Genomic DNA, 14,167 nt, shown 5'->3' with positions numbered 1-14,167 from the left:
TCCCTACGAAATGACCCCTGCCTAGAAGCATTTGGAAAAATCAAATTTGGAGGAATCAGCAATCAAGATGCCTAAGTTTACCACTCCCGCTGATTGCCGAGTGGAACACAAGGAGGGCTTTCACCATGAATACATAATCGGAAAATGGCTCAGAAAACCTATAGAGTCTTCAGCGGCCGCCGCCCAAAACTGGGCAGGATTGACTCAAACGAGGAACCCATGGGACTCCGTTTGCAAGACCTGAGCAAGGCTGTTTGACTCAAACGAGGAACCCACGGGACTCCGTTTGCAAGACCTGAGCAAGGCTGTTAACGAGAGGACGTTTTGGAGGTCCTTCATTCATAGGGTCAGCATAAGTCAGGAGTGATTTGACGGCACTTTAACACTCAACACACACACCAACCAACCCAGCTCCGGAGACCCCCCAATCACAACCATAGCCACGGACGCAAGGACAACATGGATACATGCGAAGTTGCAAATAATAATAATAATTAATAATAATTTAATTCAGTACACTTTACACAATCACTGGAATTGCTAAAATCAATAATGACGACACAATGACAAACATACAGTTCTATGTAACGCACGCAGTGAAAGGATTTGGGGGGGGAAAGCGTTCTATCAAAAATCTACTCTAAAGATGAGGCATCTGTACACGTTTACATATGCACATGAGAACAACTCGCCAGCAAGTATCAAGGTACAGAAGCGCAATATCCCTCCTGAAGTAGATATCCTTCTGTTGCGCTGCAAGACACACGTAGTATATAGTCCTTCATTTAAGCTCTCTTTCCATAGAGACTGTTGTTGCTTTGTGCCTTGTTAACACGGGAATTGGCGTTTCCTCTTTTTAAGATGGGTGCCAGGCCGCCTTTGCCCCTTCCACTGGCAACGTGTGCAGTTCAGTCAAAAACTGTTTTTCCGTTTGGATGACCCGTTAAAGAACCCTTTTCCTCTTAGCGGGGAGGAAGTCTGAAAAAGAAGAGAACAAAGTGATAAATAGCTATGCTGACTTCTACTTGCTTACTTTATAGAACCCTGCCTTTCTGGAGAGCAAGTCTGCTGTAGTGGTTAAAAGGTGCAGGACTCTAATGTGGAGAACCGGATTCGAGTCCTTACTTCTCCACATGAAGCCAGCCGGGTGACCTTGGGTCAGTCACAGCTCTCTCACGAACGCTCTCAGCCCCACCTACCTCACAGGGTGTCTGTTGTGGGGAGGGAAAGGGAAGGGAAAGGAGATTGTAATCCGCTCGGAGACTCCTTTGGGTAGTGAAGGGTGGGGTATAAATCCAATCTCCTCTTCTCTTCTTCTTCTACAGCCAGTTGGTGTAGTGGTCAGGAGTGCAGACTCTAATCTGGGAGAACTGGGTTTGATTCTCCACTTCTCCATGTGCAGTTGTTGGTTTGACCTTGGGTCAGTCACAAGTTCTCTCAGAGCTGTTCTCTCAGGAGCAGTCCTTGAAAGAGCTCTCTCAGCCCCACCTACCTCACAGGGTGTCTGTTGTGGGGAGGGGAAGGGAAAGGAGATTGTAAGCCGTTCTGAGACTCCTTTGGGTAGTTAAGGGCGGGGTATAAAAACCAACTCTTCTTCTTCCCAGTGGGGATCCAAAGCTGCTTACGTCGTTCTTCTCTCTTCCATTTCATCCTTACAACCACCCTGCAGGGTAGGTGAGGCTGAGAGCAGGTGACTGGCCCAAGGCCACCCAGCGGGCTTCCATGGCATGAGCAGGGATTCAAACCTGGGTCTCCCAGACCCTAGTTTCTCTAAAAAGGACACTGCAAGTGGTGTACTGGTACATACACCATACCACACTGGGTAGAAAGGGAATGTATATTACGCTGAAACAAGACAGACGTCTTATTAAAAGAACAACAGACACCCTGTGAGGTAAAAGAAGAAGAGATTGGATTTATACCCCCGCCCTTAACTACCCAAAGGTGTCTCAGAGCGGCTCACAAACTCCTTTCCCTTCCCCTCCCCACAACAGACACCCTGTGAGGTAGGTGGGGCTGAGAGAGCTCTGACAGAAACTGCTCTTTTTCAAGGACAGCTCTTATCAGAACTATGGCTTGCCCAAGGTCATCCAGCCAGGTGCAAGTGGAGAAGGAGGATGTTGGATTTATACCCCGCCCTTCACTACCCAAAGGAGTCTCAGAGCAGCTTACAAACTCCTTTCCCTCCCCCTCCCCACAACAGACATTCTGTGAGGTAGGTGGGGCTGAGAGAGCTCTGACAGAAACTGCCCTTTTTCGAGAACAGCTCTGACAGAACTATGGCTTGCCCAAGGTCATCCAGCCAGGTGCAAGTGGAGGGGTGGGGAATCAGACCAGGTTCTCCCAGATTAGAGTCCACGCACTTAACCACGACACCAAACTGGCTTGTCTCCCCCACAGAGTTCTTGTATGGGGACGAATGAACTTGTCACTCTACAGCACTTTGTACACCAAGTGCTGGATGAAGTCACCCTTTGTTCATAAAAGTTTCTTCATCTGGTCTTTCCCTCCCTGAAACGTACTTTCTCCCCAAGGGGCAGGAGGCCATACAGTGCACAAGATCCCAGGCTAGCCCGATCACATCAGATCTGGGAAGCTAAGCAGGGTCGGCCTCGGTTACTACATGGATGGGAGATCCCTCCAAGGAAGTCCAGGGTTGCTACGCAGAGGCAGGCAATGGCAAACTACCTCTGAATGTCTCTCTTTTTATCTTTAAAAATGTATTAGAGTTATAAAAAAGATAGAAAAAAAGAGTTACAGAATACACGTAAAATGCACTGCCGTACAAAATCGCAATCTGCCATCTCTCTTGAACGTAGAGAACCACCACCTCTGAATGTCTCTTGCCTCGAAAACCCTATGGGGTCGCCATAAGTCGGCTGTGACTTGACGGCAATTTCCACCGCCACGTTGAGCAACCAGTACAATTTCGCCCTGACCTGGATAGCACAGGCTAGCCCAATCTCATCAGATCTCAGAAACTAATCAAATTGCGGAGTCGGTTGTTACAAAAATGCAACTAATGTGCGCTACTTCTGCAAATCCAGGGGTGAGTTTGCCCCTGTATGTAACACAGCTGCAGGACAAATCATGGAACCACAGAGTTGGAAGGGGCCATACAGACTATCTAGTCCAACCCCCTGCCCAATGCAGGACCAGCCTAAAGCATCTCTGACAACCAGTGCAGGACCAGCCTAAAGCATCTCTGACAACCAATGCAGGACCAGCCTAGAGCATCTCTGACAACCAATGCAGGACCAGCCTAGAGCATCTCTGACAACCAATGCAGGACCAGCCTAGAGCATCTCTGACAACCAATGCAGGACCAGCCTAAAGCATCTCTGACAACCAATGCAGGACCAGCCTAAAGCATCTCTGACAACCAATGCAGGACCAGCCTAAAGCATCTCTGACAACCAAGGCAGGACCAGCCTAAAGCATCTCTGACAATTGATACATCTCCTCTTATGGTTCCGCAGGGCCTGCGAGACGGAGCTCTTCCACCAGGCCTTAGGTTAAGGAGCCGCACCTAACAACTAAGACCCTCTGCCCAATGCCACCATCGACGGCAAGTGCTTCGCCAAATTGTAATAACAACCACTGACTGTATTTTTAGTGTGCCTGCTGCTTTTAATACCTCGCCATCGCCGTGTAAGCTTAACTAGCACTTTAAGTCTTGTTTTTAGGGTTGTGTTTATAACTGTTGTTTTATCTGTCGGATTTCATGTAAGCCGCCCTGAGCCTGCCCTGGTGGGGAGGGCGGGGTAGAAATCAAATACATAAACAAACAAACAAATTGCAGGAGGAGACACCCAAGAGAGGAGGAACCAATTCTCTCTCCCCCGGCACTTCTGCCGTGCGCAAAGATACCCCACAGCAGGAGTTCCCAACCTTTCTGACCCTGTAGGCAAATCTGGAATTCTGAAAGGGGATGAACGCCGCCCCCAAAATGGCTGCCGCAGGAGGCGGAGCCAAATTAAAAACGGCCACATCAGGAGACGGAGCCAAACAGAATACCTCTCTCCTCATATGAGAGCCACTTTGGTGTTGTGGTTAAGTGCGTGGACTCTAATCTGGGAGAACCGGGTTTGATTTCCCACCCCTCCACTTGCACCTGGCTGGACGACCTTGGGCAAGCCATGGTTCTGTCAGAGCTGTCCTTGAAAAAGAGCAGTTTCTGTCAAGAGCTCTCTCAGCCCCACCCACCTCACAGGGTGTCTGTTGTGGGGAGGGGAAGGGAGAGGAGTTTGTGAGCCCCTCTGAGACACCTTTGGGTAGTGAAGGGCGGGGTATAAATCCAATCTCTTCTCTTCTTCTTCTTATATCTCCTGCGAAGAAGGACATCCCGAACGGAGACTGAAACCCCACAGACGAAGGAAAGCCCAGGTGCTTGTCACTCCTCCTGATCCTCCAATGGAAAATCTTTCTATCTGAATAAGGGCAGCCAATAACAAGCCCTGCCTTACAACTGGCCCCACCCACTTTCTAAGAAGCTCAGCAGGGGCAAACGGAAAGAATGGTGGGCACCACGTTGGGGAACCTTGCCCTCCAGCATACCCTCATCCCTGGAATCATCGCTTTCTTCATCATCATCATCATCATCATCATCATCATCATCATCTTCATGCTCATCCTCTGTGATCACAGGCATAGATCCAGGTGGGGGGCCATGCTCAATCACAGGCATACTCAGTCTTTTCTTTATCGCTTGCGATGTTTCTGCAAAGGGGATATCAGAATTAAAAGAAATTAACTCAGAATCACAGAATCACAGAGTTGGGGGGGGGGCCCTACAGGCCATCTAGTCCGGCCCCCTGCTCAATGCAGGATCAGCCTAGAGCATCCCTGACAAGGGTTTGTCCAGCCGCTGCTTAAAAACTGCCAAAGAGGGGGAGCTCACCACCTCCAGAGGCAGCCGATTCCATTGCTGAACAACTCTTCCTGCAAAAAAGCTTTTCCTAATATCCAGCCGGTACCTTCCCGCCTTTAATTAGGAGGAGGAGGAGGGGAGGAGGAGGAGATGATTGGATTTATACCTCGCCCTTCACTTGGAGTCTCAGAGTGGTTTACAAACCCCTTTCCCTTCCCCACAACAGACACCCTCTGAGATAGGTGGGGCTGAGGGAGCTCTGACACAAACTGCCCTTTTCAAGAACACCTCTGACAGAACTATGGCTTGCCCAAGGTCATCCAGCAGCTGTGAGTGGAGGAGTGGGGAATCAAACCCGGTTCTCCCAGATTAGAGTCCGCGCACTTAACCACTACACCAAACCCATGATTGCGAGTCCTCTCCTCCGCTGCCAACAGGGGCAGCTCCCTGCCCTCCTCTAAGTGACAGCCCCTCAAATACTTCAGGAGAGCCATCCTGTCCCCCCTCAACCTCCTCTTCTTCAGACTGAACATCCCCAGGTCCCTCAGCCTTTCCTCACAGGGCTTGGTCTCCAGGCCCCCGATCATCCTCGTCGCTCTCCTCTGCACCCGCTCCATTCTGTCCACATCCCTTTTGAAGTGAGGCCTCCAGAACTGCATGTCACGAACGCTCAACCCTCCGGCCAAACGTTTGGGTTCAAAGAACAGATTGCACAGCAGAGTTACAAACTACTTAAGGGAATCTAAAAACCCCTCAAGCCTAGGGCAGTCCGCCACCAGGTCTTTTAATGGTTTCCAGCAGTCCTGGAGTAAGAGACCAAACTTCCAGACTGACTATGGAACTTAAGAAGAAGAAGAAGAAATTGGATTTATACCCCACCTTTCACTACCCAAAGGTGTCTCAGAGCGGTTTACAAACTCCTTTCCCTTCCCATCCCCACAGCAGACACCCTGTGAGGTAGGTGGGGCTGAGAGAGCTCTGACAGAAACGGCTCTTTTTTCAAGAACAGCTCTTATCAGAACTACGGCTTGCCCAAGGCTATCCAGCCAGGTGCAAGTGGAGGAGTGGGGAATCAAACCCGGTTCTCCCAGATTAGAGTCCGCGCACTTAACCACTACACCAAACTGGCTCTCACACCAAACACACAAGGTCAGCCCTGCAGAGTTTAACTACAGACTGGGCTCAGAAACAAAACAGTTACTTTTGGCAGTGGTCAAGACGGAGTCTAGGCAATGGATTAGCCTTTGAGGTTCAAGGAGTACAATACCACGACAGAGTAAAAATATAATTTGTTCGTTAAGGGGACTTTAGACAGCGAAGGGAGGAAAATAATAAACTCTAAGCGTAAGCAGCATAACTAAAACTTACAAGGCCGTTGCAGAGTTACTTTCCTTAGGTTACCGGAGGTGCAGTAATCCAACAAAATGAGAGAGTCCAATCAGCCTATCCAGGCAGAGTCAGGAAGGGATGCCCATAGCTAGGGTTGCTCCGGGACTATTGACCAAGCAAGGCCTCATAGTCCTAGACACCACCATCCTACAGAATGAAACCTTCTTTTATAGAAAAAAGGGGTCCCCGCCAGTGTTCCCTCTAAGCTGAGTTAGTGTGCGCTAGCTCACAGTTTTTTAGCCTCCGGCTCACACATTTTTGTCTTGGCTCAGGACGGATGGCTCCAGAGCAAAGTAATTTAGGCAGTAGCCAAATGGCTCGCTCACAACTTGAATGCCCGTAGCTCACAAAGTAGATTTTTTGCTCACATGACTCTACAGCTTAGAGGGAGCATTGGTCCCCGCCCAGTCTAGGCCGTTGACCAACTCACAGACCAGAGAAGGGATGCAATCTTCTCCCTGTTGCTAGGCTTAATACATCCCATAATACTTTAAAGGCGGTGGAGAAACGAAACCTGTTATGTGGCTGAGCGTCTGTACTCCAACACACAGGTGCTAATAATTCAAACGCTCTGGAATGTGCTTAATTGGGCTGGTTGCTTCCGGGGCAGTTTCAAGCCCTACCAGCCAGCTGAAAACAATCTACCAAGGTCACAGCGCCTCTTCTGATCTCTGTCTCGAGGGGAAGTTCCTCTATGTAGGCCTCATGCAGCCTGAACCAGGATTTTTCACGAAGCCACTAAAATAGGGGGAAATGGCTTTTCGTGACGCTGCATGCAATATTCCAGGTGCGGCCTGGCCGATGCAGTGTGCAATGGGACTATGACTTTCACTTCCGGGTCATCCTGGAGCCCGGTGATGTCCGCACACCCATCGATTTTGCATGACCCTGTCCAACTACCAGCAGCCCGTGTGCTCTGCTGGTACATATTGCTGCTCTTGTGTCCTGCTATTTCTGGTTTCCTTCCAAGTGGGTGAAGAGCAAGCATTTAAATTACCACAACATGCCTTGTAGTATGAATGGGAATATAAAGATTTTTATATATAGGTTTTTTTCTTCTTGATTGTTCGTATTCATATTTCTCTGGTTTTTATAGATTTATTCTTTAAGTAATATTTTATTAGGATGTTAGAAAGGCGTTATATAGAAGGCTTTCCTCTTGTAGGTCTGATATTGTTAGCAGACAACATAATAGGTACAAAGTTCATGATTCTGTAGTTCTTAGGGCAAACCTTTCAATGTCTGGGTCAGATAAGATTTTAGTCTCGTATGAAGAATCCTTGCCCATTATCATTTAGGTTAGGTTAAGTAAACACTTAGTTTGACGTAGATATGTTTCTTTACATCTGGCCAATCAGAGGATTATGACTCAAATTACCACTGTCTTTTGTAACCAATTACACTTTTTGAATATTGTTTTCTTAATGATGTCAGTCCATGTATAAAATATCATGTATTTCCTGAATATGTTCAGAATAGGTTCAAGGAGAAGATGAAGAAGAAAAAGAAGAAAGTTGTCAATTCATGATGAGTTATTTGGTCTAATTGTTTTCCTATTAATTGAAGCATATTTCCTGAATATGCTGAGAAGAAAGTAGTCATTTTTGGATGGACTATTTGGTCCAATTGTTTTTCTGTTAATTGAAATAAAACATAGATCTTCCTCCTCATTTGACTTCATTTTTGACATGGAATCTAATATGTACAACATGCTCTACACATGGTTGCCAGCTCAGGGTTGGGAAATACCTGGAGACTTTGGGGGTGGAGCCTGAGGGGGGGGTTTGGGGACGGTCTTCAATGGGGTATAATGCCATACATTCCATGCTCCAAAGCGTCCATTTTCTCCAGGTGAACTGATCTCTGTCGCCTGGAAATCTGCTGCAATAGTGGGAGATCTCCAGCCGTTACCTGGAGGTGGCAACCTTGCCTATAGACGTAGACCCTGTGAAGATCACCCAGAGGTTTCAGCTGTGGCAAAATGCGATAGGGTTAACAGTGATGCTCCATATATATAATTTCTCCATTATCGTAAGACGTGCGCTGGTTTCTGTGCACCGTTCAAATCCCTGGTTTCAATATTCAAAGTGACATGAAATTGCCTTTGACCAAGTCAACCCATCCATCAAAGTCTAGACCGGCTTCCTTCGACTGGTGGTTGCCTTCCAAGATATTAGGTTGAGATCTTTCCCTGATTGTTCTTTAAAGCCAGTTTGGTGGAGTGGTTAAGTGCGCGGATTCTAATCTGGGAGAACCGGGTTTGATTCCCCACTCCTCCACTTGCACCTGCTGATGTGACCTTGGGCAAGCCCTAGTTCTGGCACAGCTGTCCTTGAAAAAGAGCAGTTTGTGTCAGAGTTCTCTCAGCCCCACCCACCTCACAGGGTGTCTGTTGTGGGGAAGGAGTTTGTAAGCCGCTCTGAGACTCCAAGTGAAGGGCGGGGTATAAATCCAATCCTTCTTTTTCTTCTAAATCGGGAGATGCCAAGGATTGAACCTGGGACCTTGCCCACACAAAGTTGATGCCCTGCCACAGAGCCACAGCCCCATCTGCTGAAAAATCCTGAACCACCCGGGCAATCTCAAGGAGATCTGTCCCCATAAAAACATGTTTATTCTCTTGGTTCCTCCTTGGGCAAGCCATAGTTCTGTCAGAGCTGTCCTTGGAAGGGCAATTCTCTCAGGGTCAGTAACAAGTTAATTCAGAGCTGTTCTCTCAGGAGCAGTCCTCGAAAGAGCTCTCTCAGCCATAGTTCTGAAAAGAGCTGTCCTTGAAAAAGAGCAGTTTCTGTGAATTCTCTCAGGCCCACCTACCTCACAGGGTGTCGGTTGTGGGGAAGGGAAGGAAAAGGAGATTGTAAGCCTCTCTGAGTCTCCAAGTGAAGGGCGGCGTGTAAATCCAATCTCTTCTCCTCCTCCTCCTTCTCTGTAAGCCCCACCTTCTGAGATGAGGCAGGCTGTGACCAGGGACAGGGCCTTTTTGGTTGCTTCCCTGCATCTCTGGAGCTTCTTTGCAATATTTGCTTGGCTTGGTGCCTGACAGGCAACAGCAAAGGCACCAGACAAACACCCTTTCCCCCTATTTATTTTGACTCACAGTACTGGTGAAAGGACAAACAAGAGAGTACTTCCTCATTCAAAGAGTAATTAACTTGTGGAACTCACTGCCACAGGATGTGGAGATGGCCGCTAGTTCAGTTGGCCTGAAAAGGGGATTCGACAAAATCATAAGAACATAAGAACATAAGAGACGCCAATGTTGGATCAGGCCAAAGGCCCATCCAGTCCAACACTCTGTGTCACACAGTGGCCAGAAATACCAGGTGCCATCAGGAGGTCCAGCAGTGGGGCCAGGACATTAGAAGCCCTCCCACTGTTGCCCCCCCCCAAGCACCAAGAAGACAGAGCCCCTATCTATACCTTGTGGCCAACAGCCACTGATGGGACCTCTGCTCCATCATGGAGGAGGACTGATGGACCCTCCCACTGGACTGATGAAGCCCTCCCACTGTTGACCCTCCCCCAAGCACCAAGAAGACAGAGCCCCTATCTATACCTTGTGGCTAATAGCCACTGATGGACCTCTGCTCCAATCATGGAGGAGGGGCTCCATCAGTGAGCATTAGACAGTGAATATGACGAATTGGAACCTCCATGTTTGGGGGCAGTGGCCCCTGAACAAGACTGCTGGAGGAGGACACAGTAAAGTTTTATCCTTCATGCCCTGCCGTGGGGGGCACCTGGCCAGCTACTGTGAAGCCACATGCTGGACTAGATAGACCATGTGTCTGACCCAGCCTGGCTGCGCTTACACTCTTATGGAATTTGGCTAGTTGTTGCTGCATTTCTTGTTGTGTTTGCTTTTGACACAGTATTTTTTTCTTAAACACATAACTGTTTAAAACAGCAGTTTCCACAAAAGCTGGGAGAATAATTGTGGCAGGAAAACAAGCGAGCCGGGGGGCATTTCTGTACAACAGCCTGGATTAGCTGAGGCCTCTCGGTTTGGTTCCTCTCCCATAAGGCTTTGCAGGCTTAGCTACGCTCACCTCTCAAGCCTCTCTCTAGCCTGACAATGCCCTCTGCTTCCAGGAAGGCCACGATAAAGTCTCATCACTGAATCTGTCTACTGAAGGCTCTTAGATCCTTAGAATGAAATTTGATACGATATTTCTGTTTATTTTGACACAACATCCTTGACTGTCTAAGGTAACTAAGGTATGAGTTCAGGGTGGAAACTGTTCTATTTTGATACCCTTCTCCCAGAAGTGTGTGAACCTTACATCACCCAGGTGGGCTGAACCCAGAGGTCATTTCGGGGGGGGTTCACGGGGGATCGCAGTTCCCCCGGGTGAGGTACGGGGGCGGGGCACATGACGAAGCCCCGCCCCCTGCTTCCGGCCCTCATTCAGCCAGGAGGAGGCAGGAGAAGAGGGAGGGTAAGTTGCTTCCTCCCTGCCTCTCCCCACCCCTGCCTGCCTGGGGCCAGGGAGGGCCTTCGCGGGGCTTCCATGCACTCCCGCCGGCCTTGCAGGTCCACCACCGGGCCCCTCATGGGGCTCGGCAGTGGAGCTGCAAGGCCGGCAGCGGCGGCCGGGACAGTTGGGGGCGGGGTGTGTGGCCTTATGACACACTTCCGGTGATGTCAGGGGGTGTGGCATATGCTAATGAGTTATGCTAATGAGTTCCCCTGCTCAACGACCCCTGGCTGAACCTATGGGTACAGAGGATATGAATTGCTGAAGACTTCTTTGCTCTGGGCTGTTCATCAATCAGTTGTCTGTGAGCTCTCGTTTTTTTTGTTTTTGTTTTTTTAATAATATATTTATTGGGTTTTTAAAGAAAGAATAAACCTACACCATGGCATAGAAACAGTAACACCGTCAAAATTTACATACATAGACTAGAACCAATCTTTACACATCCAAGCTAAAAGGGTAACCAAAACCCTTGACATATACTGCAAATATGTTCTACATACAACTTCACCACTCAGTTCTATACACTAGCATTTAACCACTTCACCCTCGATCACGCATATTCCATAACAACTATCTTTTTCATGATGTAACTACACAATTATTTAAGTTAGCCTTAATAAGTCATGATAGGCAATATTCTCTCTTTGGTAAGATTCTCACAACATTTTCTTTGTCTTATGTTTCCACATTTTCAAGATATAATTAATCATCTTATTACATTCTACTTCTATAATTTGCACAATTCCTGTCTACTTTCCACTTCATTTATCAATGTTTCAATTATAATCAAAGCTATATATTCATTTTTTTCCTTTCTATAAACGTACATCTATACACACACACAAAAAGCATTTCAAGTCCTTATATTAATCTTCTTTTCTTTCCAATATTTCCAAATTTTCCTCTCCTATAATAGATAATTATTACAACTCACCAGTAATTTAAACCAGTAACTGAACATCCATTTCTATCACAACCTTATCTTTTATCCACCGTTTCTTCCCCCCCCCCCCCCAATTTATTTCATTCTGTGAGCTCTTGTTGACTAGACCAGGGCGCTCTGTATTTCACACCTGTTTTTTTTTCCCCCTTTTTCCCCCCCCCCCCCCCAATTTATTTCATTCTGTGAGCTCTTGTTGACTAGACCAGGGCGCTCTGTATTTCACACCTGTGCACTGTGTTTGTGTTGAAGTTATTCTATGCTGAATTGGAAATGCTGTGTTTTTGTCCTAAAAGATTTGTAAGTGCTAAAGTGCTTTCTGTCCTTAAGAAGCTTATATTGTAATAAACTGGTTTTGTTTAAGGCGGCCCCTACCTGGTGGAACGAGCTCCCGGAGGAGATCAGGGCCCTGTGGGACCTCTTGCAGTTCCGCAGGGCCTGCAAGACGGAGCTCTTCCACCAGGCATTTAAGTAGGGGCTGCTGCTGCTGCTGGCTCCTACTGCAGGTCGTTACAGCTGAGCATGGCCCGTGGTCTTAACAACAAATGGACTAAGAGCAGAAAACATTGTGGAACATCTGGGCAGTGGCAATTTATTCCTGTAATATACCATCTAGACTAATTTTAATCTGCCGCCAGCACTTTGTATTCATAATGTTTTATTGTATGGTGAATATTGTATATTTTAATGTATTTATGTTTTTATGGAAGCCGCCCTGAGCCCACTTGGGGGAAGGGCGGGGTATAAATTTGATAAATAAACAAACAAACAAACAAACTGTGGTCTCTCTCTATGGATTCAGTCCCTTGCCAGTCCCAACCAACCAATAAAGAAACTAAAGTGGAATGGGAGGGTCCCATGGAAACACTCCTGGGGTCCCAGAATCCCACAACAATAATATATAGAACTTGAATCATACAGATCTTTCCCATTAATATTCCCGAGCCTTTCGCAACTTGAATTCTTGCCATTCTTTCTGTACTTCTCTGCTGAGGAGGAGGAGGAGATTGGATTTATACCCCCTCCTTCACTTGAAGTCTCAGAGAGACTTACAATCCCTTTCCCTTCCCCACTCCACAACAGACACCCTGTGAGAAGGTGGGGCTGAGAGAGCTCTTTCCAGAACTGTCCTAGAGAGAACAGCTCTGACAGAACATGTGACTGACCCAAGGCCACCCAACTGGCTACGTGTGGAGGAGAGAGGGATCAAACCCTGTTCTCCCAGATTAGAGTCCACGCTCCTAACCACGACACCAAACCGGATCAGTTCAGCTGCCAGTACGACATCTAGGACCCCGGGTTTCTTGATGATACTGAGGACAACGGGGTCCCCAACATGGCGCCCGGTGACCTCTTTCCTGGTGCTGGCCAGGTGTTTTTAGGAACTGGATGGGGCCAGGTGGGGCTTCTGCCTAGCAAGGCTTCTGATTGGCCACTGGAGTTTCAATTGTGCAGATTTTTAAAAACGTTGCTTGGACCGCAACTGTCACCACCATACATAGATCTTTACCGTGTGGCTGAAGGGACGCTGCGGCTGCCATTTTGGTGACTGGCTCCACCTTGTGCTGCAGCCATTTTGGGGGCCGCGTCCACCACGCTGTGTCAGAATTCCAAAGGTGTCCCACAGGGCCAGTAAGGCTGGGGGCCCCTGGACAGGATGGCAGGGTAGGAAATTGGGGGGGGGGGACGATGACACAACAACTGCATACATAGGGCAAAGCATGCCTCTTCCCCTGCTCCACTGGCAAGGTGGGTGGGTCCGTCACACAACTTGAGTAACACCGACTTAATGGACGGAAAGGGGCTTGGAGGGAAGGCTGTGTCCCACCTCCGAACACTTTTTAGGGAAGCACCCATGTAAAGACCAATGCTCCCTCTAAGCTGTGGAGTCTTGTGAGCAAAAATTCTACTATGTGAGCTACCGGCATTCAAGCTGTGAGTGAGCAGTTTGGGTGCTGCATAAATTAGTCTGCTCTGGAGCCATCCTTCCTGAGCTAAGAAGAAGAGAGGAAGAGGTTGGATTTATACCCCGCCCTTCACTACCCAAAGGAGTCTCAGGGCAGCTTACAAATCTCCTTTCCCTTTCCCTCCCCACAACAGGCACCCTGTGAGGTAAAAGAAGAAGAAGAAGAGGTTGGATTTATACCCCGCCCTTCACTACCCAGAGGAGTCTCAGGGCAGCTTACAAATCTCCTTTCCCTCCCCCTCCCCACAACAGACACCCTGTGAGGTAAAAGAAGAAGAAGAGGTTGGATTTATACCCCGCCCTTCACTACCCAAAGGAGTCTCAGGGCAGCTTACAAATCTCCTTTCCCTCCCCCTCCCCACAACAGGCACCCTGTGAGGTAAAAGAAGAAGAAGAGGTTGGATTTATACCCCGCCCTTCACTACCCAAAGGAGTCTCAGGGCAGCTTACAAATCTCCTTTCCCTTTCCCTCCCCACAACAGGCACCCTGTGAGGTAAAAGAAGAAGAAGAAGAGGTTGGA

At 48.1% G+C, this 14,167-nt stretch overlaps 1 protein-coding gene across 2 annotated transcripts in view; it reads right to left on the bottom strand.

The window, feature by feature from the left end:
* Positions 1 to 596: 596 nt before the first annotated feature.
* Positions 597 to 14,167, bottom strand: part of SNAPC1 (small nuclear RNA activating complex polypeptide 1) — a 35,405-nt gene continuing 21,834 nt past the window's right edge. For both annotated transcript variants that reach the window (XM_015422021.1, XM_015422022.1), the window contains 2 exons: positions 4,558 to 4,719; positions 597 to 978 (listed from right to left, as the gene is read on the bottom strand). In XM_015422021.1, the coding sequence (XP_015277507.1) occupies positions 944 to 978; positions 4,558 to 4,719 (197 nt within the window). In that variant the 3' untranslated portion in view covers positions 597 to 943. The remainder of the gene's footprint in view (positions 979 to 4,557; positions 4,720 to 14,167) is intronic.

The sequence above is a fragment of the Gekko japonicus genome, unplaced genomic scaffold (assembly GCF_001447785.1).
Source record: "Gekko japonicus isolate JY-2015 unplaced genomic scaffold, Gekko_japonicus_V1.1 scaffold166, whole genome shotgun sequence".
Classification (NCBI taxonomy): Eukaryota; Metazoa; Chordata; class Lepidosauria; order Squamata; family Gekkonidae; genus Gekko; species Gekko japonicus.
The sequence above is the reverse complement of the archived record's forward strand: the minus strand, read 5'-3'. Positions and strand labels throughout refer to the sequence as shown.